Raw genomic sequence first — 25971 nt, forward strand, 5'->3', positions numbered from 1 at the left:
AGAGGCCACAACAGTGAGAGGCCCGCGTACCGCGAAAAAAAAAAAATAATAAAAAGAATAAAAAAAGAGCAGATATATGTATATGTATAACTGATTCACTTTGCTGTACAGCAGAAAGTAACACAACATTGTAAATCAACTAGACTCCAATAAAAATTAAAAAAAAAATCACTGTGCTGTACACCTGAAACTAACACATTGTAAATTAACTATACTCCAATAAAATTTAAAAAATAGAAAAAATGAAACTTTGATTCATATGCTTAAAAACAAAAACAAACAAACAAAAAAAAGAAGAAAAGCACAATTTAATGAGTGATCCCTTAAGTCAGAACCCAGTGTCCCTGGGCCTTTGTTAGGTGAGCCAGTATAATCTCCAAATTTACTGCGAGTAACTGGGTTCCCAAGAGTAATATTTTAATATATATGAACTGAATCCCAAGACAGGAATTCGGGGCAGGCTCTGTCCTCCACATGCGCTCACGGAGCCCTGACACAGTCCTAGGTGGCTCACTGTCCCAGCTTATGGCTGAGAGCTCCGGGGCAGGAAGGCACGAGGACCCGGCCCAGGCCATCGCCCCAGTAAGAGGTGGAGCTGGAATTCAACCCAAGATGGCCTGAGTTCCTGACCATCCCCCCAGCTGCCTGGGATCCTTACCTTCACCATCACAACCCCTTTTGGTGCTTGGCCGCCTGCCTGCCTGGATTGGCCATACACTGTGGGAAGAAACACACCAGGAGAGCAGAGTCTCACTGATAATTGAGGAAGAACAGGGCATCTGGGCACTTGCAATGCTGGCTGTTTCGCTTTCATGGACAGCGAGATTCTAAGCATTTTTTAAAAGTTTGAATCTGTAGAGAATCTTTATACTTTTTTTCCCCGTGACTCACAATTCAAGAAGATATTAGAGGAGACCATCAGAGGTAAAAGGAACATCTTCCAAAGTTGGAGCAATGAGTAGAAATAAAACCCTTGCAAGAAATATTTCGGCAAAAGAGAAATTTCTTCTTCTTCATTAGAGTAAGGAATTGCAGAGTGAAATGCCTTAATTACCCATGAAGCAAGACAGCCTTACGTGATTGCCTTCGCTTTGAAAGCACTAGAAAGAATACCCGGTATTAGATGCTTGTGTCTTTTTCCAACGGTTAGAAAACTCCCAATGCCATTCGCCAACCTCTGAAAGCAATCCTATGCAGAATAAAACTATTTAAAAACTTTAAAATATTTAATCTACTTTATCTTAAACTGTAAAAGTGACGTACGTAAAAAGGGATCCATTTTTCTTGAGCATCCCTCTGTATTTGGTGGTTCTCTGGACCACTTTTAAAAACAGTATGATTTTCTGATTCATAGTGCTACTTGGAAAGAATAAATCCTGTAAATATGGGAATATAATTGTATGTGGGGAAAAAGCTAGAAGGTATTGAAATTAAAGACTGGAGAAATAAGGAACGTATAACAATTCTTTTTTTTTTTTTGGCCGTGCTGTGTGGCTTGTGGGATCTTAATTCCCCTACGAGGGACTGAACCGGGGCCCCGGTAGTTGAAAGAGCCGAGTCCCAACCACTGGACCGCCAGGGAATTCCCAACAATTCTTAAAAGAAATAAAATATTTCCCCAGTTATTTTACCAGCAATTCCAACGTTGAGATCGAAGTAAAAGTCAGCTTGTTTAAAATGATATGGTAGCACGTAAACATGCATACAGATCACTATATTGACTAGAGACAAGTGCTGAGTTTAATGAGGCCCCCATAACTAGAGCGAGATAATGATTCCTTCGCCGGGAACACGCGGACCCCAGAGGGCCACCTGCTGCCAGCCTTGCCTCTGCGGGCTCTCTGCTCCCAGTCTCCTCGGGAGCCTTCCGGGCCCCTGTCCCCGAGAAAATAACCTGGTGGACCTGAGTCTTCTAGGGGAGGTCCCAGGCACCGCAGAGCAGAGACAAGCCTTCCCGGCTGTTTCTGTCCTAAGTCCTGAGCCACAGACGGCGGAGAAGCTTCTTACGGGTTGCTCTGCCCCAGAGGGCGGACATTCCACCTGTCTGTCTACGTGGCCGGCTGCAGCAGTAGGTCACGCAGAGAGGGAGGGGCGGTGCTTTTCAAGGGGCAGGACTTGCCCTGAAAACAGCAGCTCCAATACGAATTCTGGTGTCTTGTTTCAGAAAACAGATAACGATATTTGAGCTTGTGTATGTTTGAAATTTGGTTTAAACCAATAAACTTAGGAAAAATATAAAACCAGTATAACAGACGAGGGGTTCTAATGGTACAGCACCCGGGGCAGGATGATGACGTCAAGTCGCAAGAACGTCTCCTGGGGGCTGCCAGGCCCTGGCGCGTGCCCCGCACTCTGCTGGGTCTGAACCTTGCTCGTGTCCATCCGTGACACAGTCCTAGCTGACCTTCACCCGGACCTCCGCTTCTCACTCCTGGCTCAGTTGCAATCACCTGGCGCCCAGGCTCCCTGCAGGCCAGCTGAACCCAAATCTCGGTTTCCAATCAGTGATGTAAACATTGTCCAGGGGGCTGGCTGGCCGGCGGGCCCCTCCTCACGCTTTCCTCCTCCCCTGGACCACAGCGATCCTGTGGCTCCGCCACCCCTGGTGTTGCCTCCTGAGGCTTCCACTCCTGCAGGCCTTTCCTGCAGGGGCTGCCTGGTCTGCCAGCATCTTCATTCCTTCTCCCCACGACAGGGTCCTCCAGTGCCCCCGGCCTCTTAAGTCTCCTGCACGCCCTGCTTTCTCCAGCTGTGACCCTCAGGCAGGCACACCCCTAACTGTCCTGCTCCAGTCCCTGACCCCCACGGCCTGCAGCTTCTGCACAGTCCACGCGGGGCCTCCTCGTCCTCGCACCGCCGTGCACAGGACCCTTTTCCAGGCCTTCTTCCCTGAACAACGCTCCCCCAGCCGAGCACATCCTCCCCCGACGGCCCACCTCTCCGTTACATGCGTCACTGCCGAGCTACCGGTGACCCTCCTGCTGTCATCACCCCCTCTTATCGTCTTCCCCTTCCCGCCACAGCAGCTGGGATGTCGTTTCAGAAATCAGGGCCTTAGAAAGTCCCCGTGGGGCCAAGGAGCTGGGGAAGCTGGCCTCGGGGAGGACCGCATACACATCATTCCCCCTCCTTCTGGACCACAAGCTCTCAGTCGGCAGGGCTGCCCCTAGCTGGTCTCTGGGTCTCAGAAGCAGCATGTAACAGTGTCCTCTGGGTAGCAAATGGCCAGTAAGTGTCTGTTATTAATCTGAATTAAAGATACTTAAATTCCAAGATCAAAGGAGGTTACTAGAGGTAACACATTATGAAGATCTGGTATTGCCTAAGTCTTGAGGCCAGTTTTTACTATTAAATATAACGATGATAATCTCACAACTTTATCTGAAGGATAAAGGAGCGGAGGCCTGAGGGGATTAAATTCTGAAGGACAGAAAAACCAAAAAACTCTACAACTGTAGAGGGAAACATGAAAACATGGCATTTGAAGTGATCTGACGCTTTCCTTAACAGACCGAAACCAAAGTTTGTAACAACATAAAATCAAAGAGGCACAAGAACTAGAGAATCATCACCACTCAGCCCGAAGTGGCCTTAAAAAAACTGAGATTAACCCATGCACATATGGTCAACTTATCTTTGATAAAGGAGGCAGGAATGTACAGTGGAGAAAGGACAGTATCTTCAATAAGTGGTGCTGGGAAAACTGGACAGGGACATGTAAAAGTATGAGATTAGATCATTCCCTAACACCATACACAAAAATAAGCTCAAAATGGATTAAAGACCTAAATGTAAGGCCAGAAACTATCAAACCCTTAGAGGAAAACATAGGCAGAACACTCTATGACATAAATCACAGCAAGATCCTTTTGGACCCACCTCCTAGAGAAATGGAACTAAAAACAAAGATAAACAAATGGGACCTAATGAAACTTCAAAGCTTTTGCACAGCAAAGGAAACCATAAACAAGACCAAAAGACAACCCTCAGAATGGGAGAAAATATTTGCAAATGAAGCAACTGACAAAGGATTAATCTCCAAAATTTATAAGCAGCTCATGCAGCTCAATAGCAAAAAAACAAACAACCCAATCCAAAAACGGGCAGAAGACTTAAATAGGCATTTCTCCAAAGAAGATATACAGACTGCCAACAAACACATGAAAGAATGCTCAACATCATTAATCATTAGAGAAATGCAAATCAAAACTACAATGAGATATCATCTCACACCAGTCAGAATGGCCATCATCAAGAAATCTAGAAACAATAAATGCTGGAGAGGGTGTGGAGAAAAGGGAACACTCTTGCACTGCTGGTGGGAATGTGAATTGGTACAGCCACTATGGAGAACAGTATGGAGGTTCCTTAAAAAACTAAAAATAGAACTACCATATGACCCAGCAATGCCACTACTAGGCATATACCCTGAGAAAACCATAATTCAAAAAGAGATATGTACCAAAATGTTCATTGCAGCTCTATTCACAATAGCCCGGAGATGGAAACAACCTAAGTGTCCATCATCGGATGAATGGATAAAGAAGATGTGGCACATATATACAATGGAATATTACTCAGCCATAAAAAGAAACGAAACTGAGCTATTTGTAATGAGGTGGATAGACCTAGAGTCTGTCATACAGAGTGAAGTAAGTCAGAAAGAGAAAGACAAATACCGTATGCTAACACATATATATGGAATTTAAGAAAAAAAAATGTCATGAAGAATCTAGGGGTAAAACAGGAATAAAGACACAGACCTACTTGAGAATAGACTTGAGGATATGGGGAGGGGGAAGGGTAAGCTGTGACAAAGCGAAAGAGCGGCATGGACATATATACACTACCAAACGTAAGGTAGATAGCTAGTGGGAAGCAGCCGCATAGCACAGGGAGATCAGCTCGGTGCTTTGTGACCGCCTGGAGGGGTGGGATAGGGAGGGTGGGAGGGAGGGAGACGCAAGAGGGAAGGGATGTGGGAACAGATGTATATGTATGACTGATTCACTTTGTTATAAAGCAGAAACTAATAAAAAAAAAACTGAGATTAGTACCAGGTATCTGAAATCGTCTGTTGGAAAATCCCCTGAATGGTGAGCATCACAGTGGTGACAGTGACATCCGATCTAGGGAATAAATACGCAATGACCACAGAGAAATGAGGGGCGACCAAAGGGGAGTGAATGCTAAGTCACTAATTCTGCAGCGAAACAGAGAAGCTAATTATGGCCCAAGGGAGGCTGGCGGAAAAAGAAAGAATAGTCTCTGGTCTTGAAGATTCCATTTGCCCACTGGGCCGCTCATTACTGGGAAGTTATAGAAAAAAATGCAAGTGTCCTAGAGATGATGGAAAAGCTGACCTCTGCAGGCAAACTGAAACAGGAGAGATGCCCGTGTGCCTCGACTACCGACTACGTAACTACTGCTGCTCGGTAGAGAAGCCAGGCTGTCCAGAGAACACTGACCCTCGAGATTAGAGACCGGCTCCCAGTGGGGGAGAGCACAGCATGATGGGAAATTCCAGAGTACCTTAGGGAGTCTGCAACTGATCCATGGGGGCAGGGAAGGGGACCAACCGTCACTCACGTGCCAATGAAAGGAAGTCTTAACTCAAGGTACTTAGGATTTTTCAAAAAGAAGAACAGGAATGATTTAAAAACACATAAAAGTCATAGATTTCTGCAATTAAGAGGGAGCTAAAAAGTGGATTCACTCAATTGTAGGAGATTCTTCCACATCCTATTTTAGAGGAGGGAAAAAGGGAAGTCAGACATCAGTGTAAGAAGAGAAGAAACTTGGCAGTTCTTCAAAAAGCTACACAGACTCCTAGGTGTAGGTAGAAAAAAACCTGAAAAGAGACTCAAACAGATATTTGCATGCCAGTGTTCACTGCAGCATCACACAACAGCTGAAAGGCGTCCATCAGTACCTGAAGGGATACACAAAATGTGGTCTATCCACACACTGCAGTATTATCTGGCAACACAAAGGAATGACGGGCTGGCACAGGCTACAACGTGGATGAACCTTGAAAACATGACGCTAAGTGAAAGAAACCAGATGCAAAAGGACAAATATCATATGATTCCATTTACATGAAATGTCCAGAACAGGCAAGTCCACAGAGACAGAAAGTAGATTAGTGGTTACCAGGAGCTGCGGGAGGAGACAGGGAGTTATTGCTTAATGGTTATGGGGTTTCTATTTGGGGCGATGATAAAATTTTGGAACTAGCTATAGTGGCAATGGTTGCAGAGTACTGTGAATGTAATCAATGTGAATGACTTGTATGCTCAAAAATGGCAAGTTTTATGCCATATATTTCCCCCACACAAAAAAGTTCCAAAATAAAAAAAAGTAAGGAAAGAGAATAAGAAAGTAAGGGAGGAAAAAGACGACGACTGTGTGGATGGGAAAAGAGGAAATAAGAGAAGGGAGAAAAAAGCGAGAAAACTCTTGGGTGGAGGAAGGAGAAAGAAAGAGAAAGAGTGAACTGAGGAAAGAGAAGCAAGAATGAGGGAATGAGGGCTTCCCTGGTGGCGCAGTGGTTGAGAGTCCACCTGCCGATGCAGGGGACACGGGTTCGTGCCCCGGTCCGGGAAGATCCCACGTGCCGCGGGGCGGCTGGGCCCGTGAGCCATGGCCGCTGAGCCTGCGCGTCCGGAGCCTGTGCTCCGCAACGGGAGAGGCCACAACAGTGAGGGGCCCGCATACCGCAAAAAACAAAACAAAAAAACCCAAAAGAATGAGGGAAATGAGAGGGGAGGGTAGCCCTGGAGGAGGAGCTGGAAGCAGAGGATGGGCCCCAGGGAAAGGTCCTGGAGCAGCCCTGCCCGACGGCCCCTCCTGATACCAGTCCAGAGTCCCCTGCAGTAGCCCCGGTCCTTCCTCGACACCTGAGCCTCTGCTCAGCTCCCACCTGCCTGTCCCCTGGGGTCACACCCGGCCCCGCGTCCCAGGAGACCCGAGCCTCTGCCGGGGCGGCCTGCCCTTCCCAGCTTCCTCCGTGCAGACCACCTGATGGCCCTGCAGTGGCCAGCACCTCAACACGGACTACAGCACTACGGGATGTGCCCTCACATGTCACAGTGGGCTCGTCCACCTTTATTGTGTGGAGGAGTAATTCGAAAGACTTTAGGGGTTAGAAAAAAAATGACACCAAGAACTAGATTTGGCCCATAAATTAATGGTTTTCAGATCCTACCTTAGAATTCTTCAAGCAAAGAAACTTGGAAAAACATAGCTCTCCTGGGTGAACTAAGCTGATTTGTTGTGATCAGAAATAGAAGGTAGCAAGTTATTGATGATAACAACATATTCACCTCCAAAAGAAAACCAATGACCCTCCATGGACATTCTGGAACCACTCCTGGTTTGGAGGACGTGGTGGCCCAGGGGTGGCTCTGTTCTCCTCCATGAGGGCCCGTGATGGGGGTGTTTCTATGCTGTTCAAAGACAAATGGGGCCAAACCATGTCTGCATCCCTTGCCGGCGAGTAGAACAGGAGGGAGGCTGCGAACACCCGTCTCCGTGCTCGTGGAGAGACAACGATGACACAGGCTTCATTCACTGTTTACCAGCTGTTCAAGAAAAGGTCCCAGGCCACCCGCCACAATGGTGGCTCTTAACACAGGCATATCAATAGGTGACCATGGGCAGGTGAGTTCTCTCCCTCCATCAGGTCACGGCGGGCAGGTGAGTTCCCTCCCCGCTTCTCACTCCTGCTGTAGGAGTGTGATCCCACAGTGAGGCAAAAACTAACATTTGGGGAAGCGGTGGAGGAATTCAAGAAAGTAGCTGACTTAAATTGTTTACATTCTTTAATTAATCGGCCTTTTCAGGGTAATTACATGGTAATGACAGCACGTATTCTGCACTCAGTGATGAAACTGCATTTTCGAGTTACTGACTCTTTCTCTTTAAATGTGAGCACTGGACTCATCTGCTCAGGTAAAAACACCAGGCTGTAAACACGTCATCATAGTGGATGCCAGCTTTCTAAAATTCCTACCTTAAAACTTGAACCATTTGCTAATTGTGAATTTGATATTTTCCAACTGCCATAAAAATATATTTTGTCAGTCTATTGAAACATTGCCAGGGGTAAAACGACAAAAAATTTTAATGGCTTGAATATTAACTTACTATAATTAAGAAATATCCTTTTTGACAGCCTCTTGTACAATTCTTTGTTTTATATAAATTTAATCCTTAGGGAAAGTCCTAGATAAGCCAACATCTGAAGTGAGGGAGACCATTGAAAAGACACATATGAACTTTCAAAGGGAGGGGTGGTCGCTGTGGAGACTCAAGCAGGAGGTTCCTGTGAGGGTCACGAGAGGACACCCAGGGAGTGTTTAATCGCAGTGGTGATGTGTAGCAAGGGGTCAATAATTGGGCGCAATGATTGTTGCTAATAGATGGTCAACCTTGGTTTTCTGTTTTGTGATTTTCTCTTTTAAAGACACATCACTAAATCTAAATTTTGATAGAAGATATTTTATTTTCATGACATCGAGAACAAAGAAATCCTCTGTGTGTGCATGCGTGTGTGTGTGTGTGCATGCGTGTGTGTGTACACGTGCAGAACATGAAGTTAAGGATTCTGGTAGGTTCTCCTAGGGCTATTTAGTAACCATGCCTACAGTACACCTCGATTTTGCAGAAAGTCAACTCAAGTGGAAAATCATTCCCTCCTGCAGAAAGCGACACCAATCCAAATGAAAACCAAGTCAAAGAACAAAGCTACCTACTTATTCAACTAAGAAGAGTCAAATCAGGTTATCGAGGTGCCCAGTGTGCAATGCGAGGGTTCCATCCCCTACGTCCCCCCAATGACTGAGGCCACGGGGAGCACGAAACCCTTGGTGGATTCAAGATAGATTTCTGAAAACATCCCACACCCGATCGCTTGCTTGGGCGTGGCCAATTCCTCACCTCGTACACAAAACAGTAGAAAGAACGTTCACATTTTCCTAGCTGATGACTCTGAGACAATCTACACACCAAGAACCTGAATTAAGAGTATGGCATATGAGGAAGAAAAATCTTGGTTTACAACAGTTTTCTGCATATTATCATGTGCCTAACTGAGTGAGTTAGCTTCATAATGGGCAATGTCAGCGATCACGCTGGCAGGAAAAAATCCCACCCTTTCAAATATCACTAGTCTTCGAGACCAATAAGGGGAGGTACACAACCGGGGAAACGACGTGGTGACAATCCTTTGGGCAGAGACAGCAGAGTTCACAAAACCCAGCCATGTCGACGTGCACTCCCCACAATTACTGAAGACAAGCCAGTCGCCTGCGGGAAGAATTCATTACCTTTTTTTTTTTTTTGCAGGCCTCTCACTGTTGTGGCCTCTCCCGTTGCGGAGCACAGGCTCCGGACGCGCAGGCTCAGTGGCCATGGCTCACGGGCCCAGCCGCTCCGCGGCATGTGGGATTTTCCCGGACCGGGGCACGAACCCGTGTGCCCTGCATCGGCAGGCGGACTCTCAACCACTGCGCCACCAGGGAAGCCCTCATTACCTCTTTTAACGCTTTCTGCCGAGACGGAAGCTAACCGACAGAGATCTTATCTCCCCGAAGCTCGAAGCCTCCTTAGATGAATCCGGGAACCTGAACGCAGTGGCCCCGTAACTGAATCTGTCCTCCATGCTCAACACGTGTGCTCGGCGGCCAGTGCCGTGAAATACCTTCAATATTCTCAAACATGCTATCATTAAACAGAAATCAGACGGAAACAAGGGAAGCCTAAAAACTGACTTAGGAGTTCGGATGCTCTAAATGGCTAATACGTCCATTTTTCGCCTGAAACCCTCTCCAAATGCAGTTTTGCTATTAGGCAAAACCCAAAGAAAGGTAATCAATTCCAACTAAAAAGCACTTATCCTGGGAGGATGGCGTGCACAGCACTTCAAATCCCTGGCTGCCTGCCAAAATCCAGACAAGAGCCATCTATGTTTCTGACTAGGCGAGGAGCACAGGGGCCATGCATAATTGACTAGAAGATGGGCTAGAACTGTGGCCAATCAGTGTGTGATCAAAAACGCGTGGAATATTCAGCACCACTTGATTACATGGAGGCTCGTCCTCTCACTCTCCTCATGAAATCTCTTCAAGGTCCAGAGTACTGTAATAAGATCATTACTGTCAAGCGGTATGAATCGCAGGCAATGAGTCTTGGGATAGGAAGTCATACTTCACAAGCTCCCCTGGTCTCTCTCTCTCTCTCTTTTTTTTTTTTTTTGTATTTTACTGCATGCAGAGGCAGCAAGGCAACGAGGTGGCAGATAATGATCACATCACTGTGTGGCAACTAGAAAGGCACTTTTAAGAAAAAGCAGAGAGACATCAGCTTAAGAGAAACTAAAACATTTTCCCTTTGCTTTTTTTCCCCCTTAAAAAAAATTAAATAGAATTAAACTGTGTGCGGTAGTTGCTTTCATGAACTCTGAGATAATGTCATTGAATTTAACCATTTGAGAGATTTTCATAAGGCAGCAAAGCCCATTACCCCACAGACAAATGGCCAATTTTCTCCATGTCCCAAGTACAAAAGAAGCCTCGTTAGGTTGTGTGTGTATCTCAGTGGCGATGCCTGAAGTTTGCACCGTACCTGCTTCTTTCGTTGGTGATGACACCCTGGGTTTAATACCTGGGGCCTGTTATATGTCTGAGATGAGAAAGGGGTGGAGTTGAAAGGCAGGGGCGCATTAGCAAAGATTCCTAAATAAACGCACCAAGTTGATCTCGAGCCACACCCACTCTAGAGCGTCAATCATGCATCGCAGTAAAATGAGAGCACGCGCGGTGATCACACCTGGCAACAAGGTGCGGCAGACATCTGATCATATACTTAAATCAGCAAAGCAGGATTCCGGTGAATGACGGGGAGCTTAATCAAGAGCTCCCCTCCTCTCTCCAACTGTCCTGAAAAATGCTCACTCCCCTTGTCCAAAAACCCACAAAGGATATCATCCTCACAACAAACTTAAAAGCTGGGCTCACTGCATCTGAGTTAAGGGCTCACTGCATCTGAGTTAAACATCCCTAAGTTCAAAAAAGTTAAGTGATGTTCCCCGCCTGTTCTCTAATTCTGCATTTTCTAATTGTCTGCAGAGTAGCTGAAGCAGTGATCCTCATCCTTTGTGGAATGTACAACACACACACACACATATGAGAAAAGCAATATTGTTTGTAAAGAAGCCACGTCACAACAAGGGTCCTGAGAAAAGAGGCTGAGATCAAAACTAGTAAAGGAATCACTGCTTCCAAGTTCTTAAGGGCAATGGTGGGGGGTGATGGGCACGCAGCCCCCCACCAGCTGTGACAAGGAAAAGCAGCGCCAGGAGCCACAGGGCTGAACTGCGACCTGCAGAAGAGGTTCCTCTTCACACCCAAGCCGCTGACGGCCTTTCCAGGTGGACAGCACAGGTACAAGGCAAGCCACGCAGACTTCCAAGTCCTAGAGGCCTGATGTAGACCCCAAATTCACACTCACTTGCCCATCTCTGGCAAATTACTTAACGTCACCGAACCTTTGTCCTCTTTTGTGAAAACAGAGATAACACCACCTCCCTGCCGGACACTATGGGTTGTATGAAGGATGTAATGAGGTAACACCTGTCTAAGAGCAGGCACTGAATCCTGGCTTCCTTCTTTGATGCTTAAAGACCTATTCTAACAAGGGAGGCAAGGCCCCGGGGAGGGAGAGGGCAGTGAACAGAACAGGCGTGATCTGCAGTGACCACATCCATGAAGCCCACAGATAGGAATAGAAAGTTATAAGGCTTTGTGGACCGAATGTTTGTGTCCTCCCAAAGTTCATCTGTTGAAGCCCTAACCCCCATGTGATGACACCTGGAGATGAGGACTTTGGGAGATAATTAGGGTTGGATGAAGTCGTGAGGGTGGGGCCCATAGGATGTGGTTAGTGGCCTTATAAGACAGAGAGAGAGAGAGAGAGAGAGAGAGAGAGAGAGAGAGCTCTTTGTGCACTGAGGCCCCTCCTGGACCTTGGTCTGAGCAGATCGCATCACACCCTGGGTCTCAGTTTCATAGCTCAATGAAGTGACATCCAAAGACTCTGACAGCTCCACCATTTTGAGAACATCAAGAAAATGACTTTGAGAGATTATCTTGGAACCCCCTAAAAGTTGGCTGACTCGGGGTCTCCCCCGCCAGGCAGAATTCCAACCCCAGGATGCCTGGGGAGAAATGCCTGTCCTGAGTCCTCCTGATGGACATTGGAGGCTGTGGGTGGTTCATGCAGAAAAAGCAGCTCTAAGTTTAGGGCCAATAAAAGGAACTGGGGTCAGCCGCAGATCTGTACTTGTAGACAGCAAGCTTGAGAGCAGTTTGCATCTTTCAAAGGCGAGTCCACTCTTACGCAGAAGGAGGCTGGGTATGTCTTGTTGCATCAGAAGTGTCTGCAGGGCCCTGGAGCTCCAAGCCACCTTATACCAAGATTTATCATGTGTTCACTTTTCATATTTTTTCCCTTTTTTGGAATAGCAGATATTCCATTCTGGAGCCTCCAACACCCAGGGTGCTGGGTCAAGGTCCCTTGGGCTCTCTGCACAGGCTGCTCAGGTGGCCATGGCTTATTTAGAGATCTGCTTTCTCCACCAGACAGTGGGCATGCTGAAGGCAGGGGCCACCTCAGTCACTTTTCCATCCAGTCCCAGGCATAGCTCTTGGCCTGCAGTAGGTGATTAATGCACTTTCATGGAACTGAATCTAACTCTTTAGTTTGCGTGTACTTAAAAAAAAAAAAAAGGGACCAAAAAATCCTTCTCTTGTTGTCAGCTCATCATGATGGGAATCCTCTGTTCTGGCTTCTCCTACTGTGATCAACTCATCTTTGTTTATTTCCGACCCACAGACTTCCACAAAGGATCTGTGAGCACTGACAGCTTGTGTGTGTTTGTGTCAGAAGGACTGTACCCTGCAGGATGGCTTTTGAGTCAACTGTGCCCCGTCTAGGATGTCAATGTCTAGAGTAAACCCAGATCTACTCAATTTTAGCAAGTTCATTCTTGTGGAAGCTGGAGTTACAACCTGAGAACTCTCTTTGGAAAAATCTGGTTTGTGGGGAGTAGGCAAGTCCATCAGAATATCCAGTGTCTCCTATCACTTCCGCCTCAAGGGCGAAGAAACCCAGCCAACCTGGCTCCTCATCAAAGTTGCTGCATTTCAGGAATATCATCCAGGAAGATGTTCTAGTTCTTGGTTTTTCCCATTTGCTCTAATTAACTGCTCAGCTTATTGATTTAGAGGCACGTACCAACTAGTGTACTAACAAGGAAGTTCAATTAAGAAGTCCTTACTGTTAGAAGAAATTACTGTTGATTATGGAATTTTGATGGAATGGATGATGGAGACTTCTGATTTTCTTTCCTTTCACTGAAGGTAGCTGCCACAATTGTAACAAGGGGTAGATAAGGAGTGCTGCTGAAATGTTCACAAATAGGAGATCCAAGAGTGACCCACAAGAGTCACACCTGACAGCTTTCATAATCTCCCCTAGCTTTCCCCTCTAGACACCGCCAAATAATACAAAATCACACGAATCACACGAGAAAGCCCCTGTGGACAAGAAGCAAGCCATGGTGGTAGCTCCTTGGCCATCATGGGTTTCTTGCCAGTCCTGTGTGCACCATCGCATCTAACATAGAGTAACCAGCATGTTAACTGTGCCCAAAGAGAGAGGAAAGGTGAGAACATCCTGGTGATAAGACACTTAAATAACAAAACTGCCCTCCCAATCGTGCTGTGCAAAATCCCCAAATTACCACTGATGCCCCAAACTGCCCAACGCTCAACATGACTCAATGGTCACAGATGAACCCGAGCTTTGATACACCTGTAGACTGCTTTCTTGTAAAAATGAGTACGCAGGGGGCTTCCCTGGTGGCACAGTGGTTGAGAATCCACCTGCCAATGCAGGGGACACGGGTTCGAGCCCTGGTCCAGGAAGATCCCACATGCCGTGGAGCAACTAAGCCCGTGCGCCACAACTACTGAGCCTGTGCTCCAGAGCCCACGAGCCACAACTACTGAGCCCGCGTGCTGCAACTACTGAAGCCCGCGCTCCTAGAGCCTGTGCTCTGCAACAAGAGAAGCCACCACAATGAGAAGCTCGCGAACCACAAGGAAGAGTAGCCCCTGCTCGCCGCAATTAGAGAAAGCCGACGTGCAGCAACGAAGACCCAACTCAGCCAAAAATAAATAAATAAATTTATTAAAAAAAAAAAAAAAGAGTATGCAGGGAAAATGTTATACAATGCTCCTGCGTAATAACTCTTCATTTCCTCTCCAAAGTCTTCCAAAATATCAACTAATTAATAAAATTTTTTTCAGAAGATAAAAGGTAACTGATCAATTAAAGCAACATCTGTTTTCTTAGCATCTAAGTGAAAACAAAACTTTGTTTTGTGACTAATTCAATCACTACCACTGGTGTTTCAGGTTGTTGTAAATAGAAGACATTTAATGAAAGAGTGATGCTTTTTGTGGCATTTTATTAAATAAGATAACCATTACGTATTAAATCTGCAGAATCTACAATTAAGTTCTACAACATGTTAGCTTTCCCTAACTTTTACAACTCAATGCTGTGCTGTCTTTCTTCTGGACCACCCATGCCTCTCTTAAATATTCTGCCTGAAATCCTAGGTACAGTCTCTGGTGCAAGTCTTATTCCCATATTAAGGCTATGAATGCCTTGGGGTGAGAGAGAAACCGAGTTTTATTTCTCTTGTCTCCCATGGAGCCAAACACACAGTGCTTCCTCTGTGCTTGTTGCTTAATATTTGATGAAAGAATAAAATGATTCACAAGGTCAGGTTCTTCTCTGAAAGAACGAAGGAAAACTAAGTCCTGTCTGGCCTCTGCAACTTGAAGCTAATGAAATTTGTAAACATGTTGGAGACCTCACCTCTGATGGTTTAGTGGGTACAGCTGTGATGGGCAATTTTTCTACTGTAATGGACAGAGGCCAGTTGTGACTTTTTCTCTACAGGATAGTATTTCAATATCTATCCAGGATCAACCATACAATGAGTCTATAAAGACCCAGAATGAACAACCAGGGCGTGGAGATGAGAAGGATAAAATAAATTTCCTTCTGAGACCTTTAGTAAAAAGCACCATGAACCCAAGGGGACCAAAAAAAAAAAAAAAAAAAAAACCTCACAAGAAACAAACAAGAAATACCCAACAACAACAACAGGATTTCTGCATACCCTCTTGTATAATCAGACTGGGTAAATCCAGACTGGCCCTGCATTTTTAAAGAAAGATCTTTGCTATACAACTTCTAGATGTGATGATCCATATAAAAGTCAGTGTCTTTACATGGAATCTGAGAAATATCAAGGAAGCCACTCTGTCTGCCCCACTCCTATATTCAAAAGCCGCTCCACACACCTCAAAGACTTGCTTTTTGCCTGGTGGAAAGAGTTTGAGGCAGAGAATCAAGAGACCGTTCTGTCACCTACCAGCAACCTGACCCTGGACAAGAAAGCCACTTAACCTCTCTCTACTTCTGCCTTCTCACTGGGGAAACAGGAAAATTAACACTTGATGCAAACTTGCATGAATGTTATAAAACTAACGAGAACCACCAGATTGGGGAACCACAGAACTGGGACCGCAGAGACCACGGGTACATTTCAGCCACAATCATCTCACTCCTGAACCCTGGATAAGAAGATACCCAGAAAGGAGGGTGATTCAAAGGCAATGCCAAAAGACAGCAAGTCATTAAAGATCTGCAAAGTCCCCACTACCCAAGAGCTTTCCAGGCACACACCCTTCAACTTGGCTCTGGCCATGAACCCAGGGCCCCTGGGGCTAGCATCCTTCTAGAACCCGGATTCCGCTACAGTGGCCCAACCAGTGCTGGACTTGCTACAGGGGACCAGGAACCTTGCCTCTCAGGACAGCCCCAGCTCTTACAAAGTTTTCCTTTTAGTATCTGAACCAAAATCCACCTCCTTGAAACTTGCACCCATTGGTCCCAATGAAACCCATGAGGGCCACCCAGGATGATTTGGGACTCTCTTTCCATGGTTTGAACACAGTTAGGACGCCCCCATGCCTCTTGTGCTGTGTCACCATCTTCCTTACCGACACGTGGACTGACTTCTGTTGATCTACAATCATCACAGAGATCAGCACCCAGATCTGAACATACCCATTTTCTTAAATATAACTAATAATTCTGAGCAAATCAAATCCAATTTAAAATCAAGACTGTCACTGATATTTTAATATCCATTGTTCCCAATGGTCTATTAAATAAGAATACAAGTAGTATTCGGGATACAGAAGTTTTGTTAAAAAAGGTTAATACCACCTTCACATTTTTAATGGTAAGGCTGGAGGATGCTGGTTTCTAAGAAGCTTACCCTCAAAGTTAAACTCAACGGTGAAGTGCCCTATTTCTGACGTTCTTAATGAACAGTCGTTTACCCAGATAAAAACATCACAGAGGTGCATATCATTACAAACAGGGCCACAGAATTTGAAAAACCCTCACATATTTTTAGAGACTGTATGTATGGAAAGAACAGATCTAAACCTGGGGGAGCCTCCAGGTAGGTAGATAGGGGGCCAGATGCCTGGTGATGCAGAATGTGCTGGAGAAGTACATAGGGTCCTCCAGCAGTTAGCATGGCAGCCCTTCACCTGCCCGAAGACACACCTCAGGTCTCAGTCCTGGGCTAGGCACACACCCACCTGTCTGAGGCACTTCTGCTTTAAATGACATACGTCACCCACACTAGCTTGTACCTCTCAATTCTTCCACACTTACCTAAGGAGGGGGCTGGAATACTTTACAATACTGACTCTTTAAATGATAGTAATACTTATATATGAGCCCAGTGACCATGCTGGAACTCAAAATACTCATAAAGGAATTCTTCAGTCATAGTTTCTACTCCTATAATTCACTAGACTCATTCCATTCATTTTATTTTAATTTTTTTAATTTTTTAATTTAAATTTTTTAATTTATTTTTTTATACAGCAGGTTCTTATTAGTCATCCATTTTATACCCATCAGTGTATACATGTCAATCCCAATCTCCCAATTCATCCCACCACCACCAAACCCTGCCCCCCCGTGGCTTTCCCCCCTTGGTGTCCATACGTTTGTTCTCTACATCTGTGTCTCAGTTTCTGCCCTGCAAACTGGTTCATCTGTACCATTTTTCTAGGTTCCACATACATAAGTTAATATACGATATTTGTTTTTCTCTTTTTGACTTACTTCACTCTGTATGACAGTCTCTAGATCCATCCATGTCTCAACAAATGACCCAATTTCGTTCCCTTTTATGGCTGAGTAATATTCCATCGTATGTATGTGCCACATCTTTTTTTTATCCATTCGTCTGTCGATGGGCATTTAGGTTGCTTCCGTGACCTGGCTATTGTAAATAGTGGTGCCACGAACGTTGGGGTGCATGTGTCTTTTTGAATTATGGTTTTCTCTGGGTATATGCCCAGTCGTGGGATTGCCGGGTCATATAGTAATTCTATTTTTAGATTTTTAAGGAATCTCCATACTGTTCTCGATAGTGGCTGTTTCAATTTACATTCCCACCAACAGTGCAAGAAGGTTCCCTTTTCTCCACACCCTCTCCAGCATTCGTTGTTTGTAGATTTTCTGATGATGCCCATTCTAACTGGTGTGAAGTGATACCTCATTGTAGTTTTGATTTGCATTTCTCTAATAATTAGCGATGTTGAGCAGCTTTTCATGTACTTCTTGGCCATCTGTATGTCTTCTTTGGAGAAATGTCTATTTAGGTCTTCTGCTCATTTTTGGATTGGGTTGTTTGGTTTTTTAATATTGAGCTGCATGAGCTGTTTATATATTTTGGAGATTAATCCTTTGTCCGTTGATTCATTTGTAAATAATTTCTCCCACTCTGAGAGTTGTCTTTTCATCTTGTTTATGGTTTCCTTTGCTGTGCAAAAGCTTTGAAGTTTCATTAGGTCCCATTTGTTTATTTTTGTTTTTATTTCCATTACTCTAGGAGGTGGATCAAAAAAGATCTTGCTGTGATTTATGTCAAAGAGTGTTCTTCCTATGTTTTCCTCTAAGAGTTTTATAGTGTCCAGTCTTTAGGTCTCTAATCCATTTTGAGTTTATTTTTGCGTATGGTGTTAGGGAGTGTTCTAATTTCATTCTTTTACATGTAGCTGTCCAGTTTTCCCAGCACCGCTTATTGAAGAGACTGTCTTTTCTCCATTGTATATCCTTGCCTCTTTTGTCATAGATTAGTTGACCATAGGTGCATGGGTTTATCTCTGGGCTTTCTATCTTGTTCCACTGATCTATGTTTCTGCTTTTGTGCCAGTACCATATTGTCTTGATTACTGTAGCTTTGTAGTATAGTCTGAAGTCAGGAAGTCTGATTCCTCCAGCTCTGTTTTTTTCCCTCAAGACTGCTTTGGCTATTCGGGGTCTTTTGTGTCTCCATGATTTTTGTGTCTCCAAATTTTAAGATTTTTTGTTCTAGTTCCATAAAAAATGCCATTGGTAATTTGATAGGGATTGCATTGAATCTGTAGATTGCTTTGGGTAGTATAGTCATTTTCACAATATTGATTCTTCCAATCCAAGAACATGGTATATCTCTCCATGTGTTTGTATCATCTTTAATTTCTTTCATCAGTGTCATAGTTTTCTGCATACAGGTCTTTTGTCCATTCATTTTAAATTGTAAGTATAAGAAAATGATTGTTCTTAATTTAGGTGACAGCATTTTCTTTTTTTAAAAATTTATTTATTTATTTATGGCTGCGTTGGGTCTTCGTTGCTGCACATGGGCTTTCTCTAGTTGTGGAGGCTACTCTTTGTTGTGGTGCACGGGCTTCTCATTGTGGTGGCTTCTCTTGTTTCAGAGCACAGGCTCTAGGCACACGGGCTTCAGTAGTTGTGGCTCGCGGGCTCTAGAGTGCAGGCTCGGTAGTTGTGGCGCACAGGCTTAGTTGTTCCGCCGCATGTGGGATCTTCCCGGACCAGGGATCGAACCTGTGTCCCCTGCATTGGCAGGCAGATTCTTAACCTCTGCGCTACCAGGGAAGTCCCAAGGTGACAGCATTTTCTACCATTCTGTGTAGAACTACTGTTCTTCTGCAGAAAAGAACTACTAAAATCGAGTCTGATGAGGGCCAGGGCAGCGAGAAATTCATGGAAGGAAGATCCTTATTTCCATCAGGAGCATCAAGTATCCCCAGGTGGACAGAGAGTTTCTGGCTTTTCAGGCAGCATAAATACTGATGATACACTTTAGCCTTTAGTTTCTGAACAAAGATGCCACAAAGATAAGGAATATCCAGCGCTAGAACCTCTGCGCTCAGCTAAGAGCCTGGGAAGGGCGTGGGGGCTCCCTTTCGGATTTGGCTGGGGGACGGCTCAGAAGTGCATCTGGGGAGCTCCGACCCCTCCCTCGGCGGGGTTCAGGCCAGGCCTTCGGGGGCCACGGTGGACAGAGGCTTCCGGTCTACCGCGCTGATGAAAGATCAGTGGACAGACGTGCCCAGGGGCTTGTAAGAGGCACCGTGAAAGGTGTGGGCAGCACATGGCTTCCGCCGGCTCACCTCCACCTGCCCTCCAACGCCCTCAGAGGCAGGCCTGGGTGGCGGCAGCAGTAGCTCTCGCACCCTTTGGCTTCTGGTTGGGTCTGGTCAAGGAGGTGGCGGCATGAGACCAGAGACAGGGAGGAGAGTGAGGTTAGGCGCTTCCCCTGCGCTCCCTCATGCTCTGGGTCACTGGGGTGGCACATATCCCTCTGTTGAAGGACACAGCTCCTGATGGAGACCTCCCCCAGACACCACCCTCTCTGGGTCCTCATAACCGGCCCCTCCTTTCCCCGTCACCCCACTGGGAGTCTGCACCATCCCTATAGCTCTTCCCACACCCTGCCCACCCCTCTGCAGATAGTCCCTGTGGAAAATTCCCATCAACGACCCGGTTGAGGGTGCCATGTTTTTCCCGGGACCCTAACGGAAATAGCTGAATTTTATTTTTCTTATAGTCTAAAGAGATTTGAGTCTAGCCATCTGTTCCAATGGGGTATGTCAAAAACTACACAATTCACCTACTTTATGGACACCATCTAGAGAACTTTTTGCATCTGCAATTGCGACTTTCCAGCACGAGGTCAAGCAAAAGAGAATACACTGGTAATAACAAGTCATAGTGCTTTGCAGGAAAGAGAAATATTTTTCTACAATTAAAATTAAACAACCCTCTAAAAATATTCAATTAGCTTTCATTTCAAGAACAGAAGGCTTAGTTTTGATGGTTCCTACAGTACACTTTGATTAATAAGAGTTGCTAAGAGTACTAAAAGATATTGTATATCATTGAATCGAAAATGATCTCAATTGAACGATGCATTCTGACTTCAGTGATGCGAAAATGCGAAGAAAAAAAAATAGTGTGCCTTGGATACAATGCAATACAGCCTGTCTCCGAAAAATGACTCATTTATAGGTCGGTAGGTAACCTTTCCTCGGGAAAAATGATACGTTTTCTTTTTACAGAAAACTTGTCTTATTTTCTGTTGGAAAGACGTCACACTGTGGCATCACAGAGACAGTCCTCTTAACTACAAAGTGAGGCCCGGCTTCCTCTCTAATCATTAGTGTTGCACTTCTGAACCCACACAACCATCACTCATCGTTCACGCCTGAGATGCTGTTGTGGTTTCTAATTTGGGTGCTTCTTTGGTGGCCGGGAGTCTGTCTTTCTGTCTGCATCACTGCCTCAGCAGTAAGGCCCTTTAATGAAAGGGTCTGTGGTTGGTTTGGGGTTGAGGATCTGACTCAGCCTCGTCATAGGCTATTGCCTGGAGCACACAGTACAACCTCAGTAACTCAGGCGGTGGAAGACGGAAACATCTCAAGCGTCCAACAAGCTTACAGTCACTTGGCAAATCTTCTGCAAACTCACTGGATGACCGGGACGCTGATTTGAAACCGCAGCCCGATTAAACACGCAACCACTACTAATTTACTTTCAGGCTGTATCTTATTCACACAGCTTTCACTATGTCAGTAGGTGGGTGGGATGATTAGAATGTGTAAAATGTGTGTAATGTAGTGACTCGTGGACTTGATCACCAGTTTCTACCAAGTGGCAGACACTTCTGAAAAAAGTCATTGGTGGGAAACACATGACAGACACGGTAAGATATTTATCCATGAAATGGGCATGAGGCCTTTCCATAGAGCAAATCTTACTCTTCCCCTGGGTATGTGGGGCACAGGTTCCCCACCCTGCTGAGAGGCCATGCCTCTTCCTGGCTTAACCTCAGTCCTTGTGTTGGTGGGGTGTGGCCATCTGTGCATGGCTGGGGGCTTTTTGCTGAAGTTGTTGGAAGGTGTCTCATCAATGCTCAGCATCTGTGGCTGATTTCTTTTCCAAAGGGAAGGTCAGTGGTGTCTGGGTGGGTGCTTTGATCCATAATCATTATTTTTCACCACTGCTGATATAACAGAATCATCCTCATTTATCATAACAGGAGAGAATTGGTTTTTATTGGCTAAACTTGTTAGCAGGAAGCTACGGGAAGCAAAATGATAAGAAATGTGGTGAAGAAGGGCCTTGAGACTCCTCCCTGCCGCCATGAGAGCCCCAGCAGGTTCCCTGATGCTCTGAACCCCGGTCTCCTCATTATAAATGAAAACACCACCAACCAACTCACAGGATTACGGTAAATGGCACAGAGCATAGGTACTGCAAACTCTGTTCCTTCCCTGCTAACATATACGTTGTAGGTCTACAGGCTCATCTTTGGATATTAGGAGGAAACAGGCACTTTCTTTAACACTGAAACTTACAGTCTGAACAAAAGAGTATTCAGAAACAGTGTGGCAGAAATAGAGAAAAAGGATATCAGTTATGAGGGTATTTCCAGCGTATATGGGATCCTTGTTGAAACCAGATCCTTTTACTACTATTGGTCTCACCAGTAATTATTCACGTTATACCACCATGTTTTGGAATTTTAATTTTCCTTTGAAGTATCTGTTTAACTTGTTTATTGAAATTACATTAATTTCACCTCCCATAATGTGTGTGTACGTGTGCATGCGTGTGTATCTCCACTTGCATCCACGGAATAAAAAAACGTAAGTCCATCAGAAGGGGCCGCTTCTGAAAGATCACATCGGGCCATCGCTGAGAATAAAACCTGACTTCAACAAGTCAAAGGAGAAGCAAGACAAACTGTGTCAGCAGGAATACTAATGCAGCTCACAAAACAAAAAGACTGACGGACACTAATAGAAGGGGCGTTTATCATCACATGTCGCTGAAAGTCAGAACCGGAGTGGCTGTCGTACTAGAGTTAAGTCTACCGGTGTCAGGGAAGATGCGCCGATCTTTTTTGGAGGAAGACAACATGGCACAGCTCGGTTGGAGGAGACACCTTTACCCCAGGTTGCCGGGGTCGGGGAAGACCAAACAACTTGACCACATGTTATGAAGGGGACACCAGCGGTACCATCGACCAGGCAACAATTGCCAGGAGGTAAGACTGCTGCTGTGGTTGAACAGTCTTGAGAATCAGTGAGCAAAGAGAGGGTCCCCTAGCACCACCTAGTTAACAAAAAGCACACGCACTGACCTGCGTTATTGTGCATTTGTGGTTCTGAGGATAAATGATTCCACAAATGAGAAAAAATAAAAATTAATTTTCAGAAACGCGGACTCTGGCCCTGAAGTCCCGGGAGGCCTTACCGTCAGCAGTGCCTGAGAGGCCATCGGCTTTGAAGTTGCTGGTGCTTTTCTTCCTCCGATGCTTCTTTCTGTTGGCGTGCGGGGAGGGGGGCGGGTCGAGCTTGGGGCTGGTGGTGCTGGAGATGCTTGGGCTGGAGCACACGGAGTCACCGAGCCCCGTGTCTGCCACCGGACCGGAAAAGGCAAAAGAACGCAAAGGTCAACACTTAAAAAGTAGACTTCGCAAAAGTACTACAGCAACGTTCCTCCAGTGCCATATCAAGCTGCGCAAATAACACCTGGACTGGAGGCCCAGAGCATCCCGTGTTGAAGGCCATAGCGTCCCTGCAATTCAAAAGCAGGCTCTCCTTTTGGCATCATCCTTATGCTCCAGAGAATTTAAAGTTCTCTCTCTCTTTTTTTTTTTTTTTTTAGGCCAGTGCTTCTCCAACCTTTTTTTAAAAAAAATTTTTATTGGAGTCTAGTTGATTTAAAATGTTGTTAGTTTCTGCTGTACAGCAAAGTGAATCAGTTATACATACACATATATACACTCTTTTTTAGATTCTTTTCCCATACAGATCATTACAGAGTACTGAGTAGAGTTCCCTGCACTATACAGCAGTCCTTATTAGTTATCTATTTTATATACAGTAGTGTGTATATGTCAATCCCAATCTCCCAATTCATCCCTCCTCCCTTCCTCCCCCAATAACCATAGTTTCTTTTCTACATCTGTGACCCTATTTCTGTTTTGTAAATAAGCTCATTCGTACCATTTCTTTTTGATTCCACATATAAGCAGTATAAGCAGTATATTATGATACTTCTTTCTCTGTCTTACTTATAAAGTTCTCTATTTTGCATAATTGCAGTTCTGGAAAAGGAAAGCGGGAGGTGGGAAGCTTTTTGCTTATTTTCCTCTTCCCATAATTACTGTGATATATTGGGAATGAAGTAAAGACTCTTAGGAATACATATGAAAGTGTCATCTTAAATGGGGTTGATTCCGTGTGTGCACAAGATAAAGGTATTCCTGATTCTCTCTCCTCTACCCCCAGCATTAAGTATGGCTGTACGTTAGTTTATTAGTAGTGAAAATCAGCATGCCACCTCCCTCTCTCACTGATGTCCAGCGATAGGGTTGGAAGTCCACAGTAGACCTGCCAATTTTTGACTCACAGAAGCTACTTACAAAATTTTAAAACCAGTGCACAAATGTGATCATTCACTGGAAGTGAAACTCTCAATTTATTATGTCTGTTTTTACTTCATCAGAGAGGAGAACAGAATGCCATTCAAACACCTGAAACGAACATGGAATTCAACAGAATGGAAAAGTACCCAGAGAAAGTGATGGGGGAACACCATCCAAACGCCTCCAAAGTTCTAAGAATTCTGTATTTCATGATTCAGCATCTTTGTAACTCAAAAGACAGAACGTTCTGGGCGATATATTTCATTCATCCAACAAATATTTTTTGAGCACCTACTGTGCGCCAGCCACCTTTCCAGATGTATGGGATCCATCACTGAGAAAGACAGATAAAGGTTCCCGTCTGAGTGGCACCGACACAGTAGTGGGGCCACAACCCAGAGCTCATTATGAGGTGGTGAGAGCTGGAGAGGGAAAAGGAGGGCGCGAAGGGTGGACGCTGGGGAGGCTGCAACGTGGCGAGGGGGAGTTGCCATTTTAAATGACAGGGTGGGTCTCACTGAGAAGGTGACACGTGAGGCAATAGTTGAAGATGGTAAAGGCATGAGAAGGTGAATGTGCACCTGGGGGAGGAGGAAGTTGCCAGAACCTGGCCCGAAGACCAGGTGTGCGCACCTGGTGTGTTCCAGAAGCAGAGGGGGGTGCGAGTGGCCGGGGCCAGTGAGGATGGGAGACTCACAGCAAATGGCACTGGAGAGAGGAAGGGGCTTGGCCACTGTCTAGAACCCTGGCTTTTACTCTGGGGGAAATGGGGAGCCTGGCAGGATTTTGAACAGAAGGATGACATGATTTCAAATATAAAGATACTCGAAATCAAAATGAATTTAAAATCTTTTCATTTTCTGATGTTCTAGGACATTTTATCATGTACTGAGAACTGTCAAAGGACACAGCATCTTTTTAGTTACAAATATGGTTCCAGGAATGCCCTAGGATGCAACTTCCTGGTATCCTAAGACCAGCGATCCCTTCCCATCTCTGCACGGTCGGAAGGGTCAACCTTCTTTCCATATCCCCGTCACCTGTGGAGCAAAGGCCTCTGGGAGCCTGTCCTGGGAGGGGTGTGAAGGGTCAACCCACGGCTCCTTCAGGAGAACCTGCCTCAAGGAGTCCGGGGCTCCAGGTTGCATCTTTATCCACAAAGTGGCAGTTTCTTCTGCATTCTCTTTCTAACTTCCCACCTGCTCTCCACCAAAGCCACACTCACCCTGGGTCCGATCCTTACCCCCCAGGCCTGGACAGTACAGCTAACTGCAGGAGGGCTCTCTCCTGCTGGCTTGCCACCTTTTAAGTTGTCCCAGTCTTCCGCAATACGAATCTTCTAAAAGTGGCCATTCTTACATACATTTTTTTTTTTTTAAATACTAGATCCTACTGAATATCAGATGAAAGCTGTAGGCATCCCAGAAAAAGAAAAAAAAAAGACTAGTCTAGTTAATACTTGTGCGCAATTTCAGAGGGCCCAGAAGCTGCCTGATGTTGCTAAGGGGTCCAGGGACCCCAAGATCACTGGCTGGTCCTAAAGCAACCCTTTCACATGTTAGTCAATGCTCAAACCTTACAGTGAATATTTTTGTACATTTCAAGTATTTGCGGCCCAGGTTTCAAAAATCTTCACCCTCTGACTACATCCCCTCTGACTCTGAAGTGTTAAGAACCCATCCTGTGCCGGGTGTGGTGAAAGGCCACGGGGAAACAATGGTCCCAATGACCCTCCAATCGCGGAGGCAGATGAGGGGCGCAGGCAGAGACAGCTGCCCTCTGCTGCAGCAGGGCTGGCGTTTCATTATTTCACTCTCTCCCTCAGGTGTCCCCTCAATTCAATCACAATGTTCATTCCCAACTACACCTCTTAATCCTTATGTCACAATCTCTCCCGAACTAACATTTCTCATCTCTGAACCCCTACTGATCCTAAAGCTGGGGCTTCCTGCCCTTGGCCGTCTGTCCATTATCTGGATGTAGCTGGCATGGTTGTTTCCCAGGGCAGCTAAGGG

General features: G+C 45.4%; 1 protein-coding gene across 2 annotated transcripts in view; it reads right to left on the reverse strand.

The window, feature by feature from the left end:
* The window catches only part of AGAP1 (ArfGAP with GTPase domain, ankyrin repeat and PH domain 1), a gene marked incomplete at both ends in the record, with an annotated part of 558849 nt that overhangs the window by 100722 nt on the left and 432156 nt on the right, over window positions 1–25971 (reverse strand). For both annotated transcript variants that reach the window (XM_079710781.1, XM_079710780.1), the window contains one exon: window positions 22780–22941. In XM_079710781.1, coding sequence (XP_079566907.1) covers window positions 22780–22941 — 162 coding nt within the window. The remainder of the gene's footprint in view (window positions 1–22779; window positions 22942–25971) is intronic.

This window comes from Hyperoodon ampullatus, assembly GCF_949752795.1.
Source record: "Hyperoodon ampullatus genome assembly, chromosome: 8".
Taxonomy (NCBI): Eukaryota; Metazoa; Chordata; class Mammalia; order Artiodactyla; family Ziphiidae; genus Hyperoodon; species Hyperoodon ampullatus.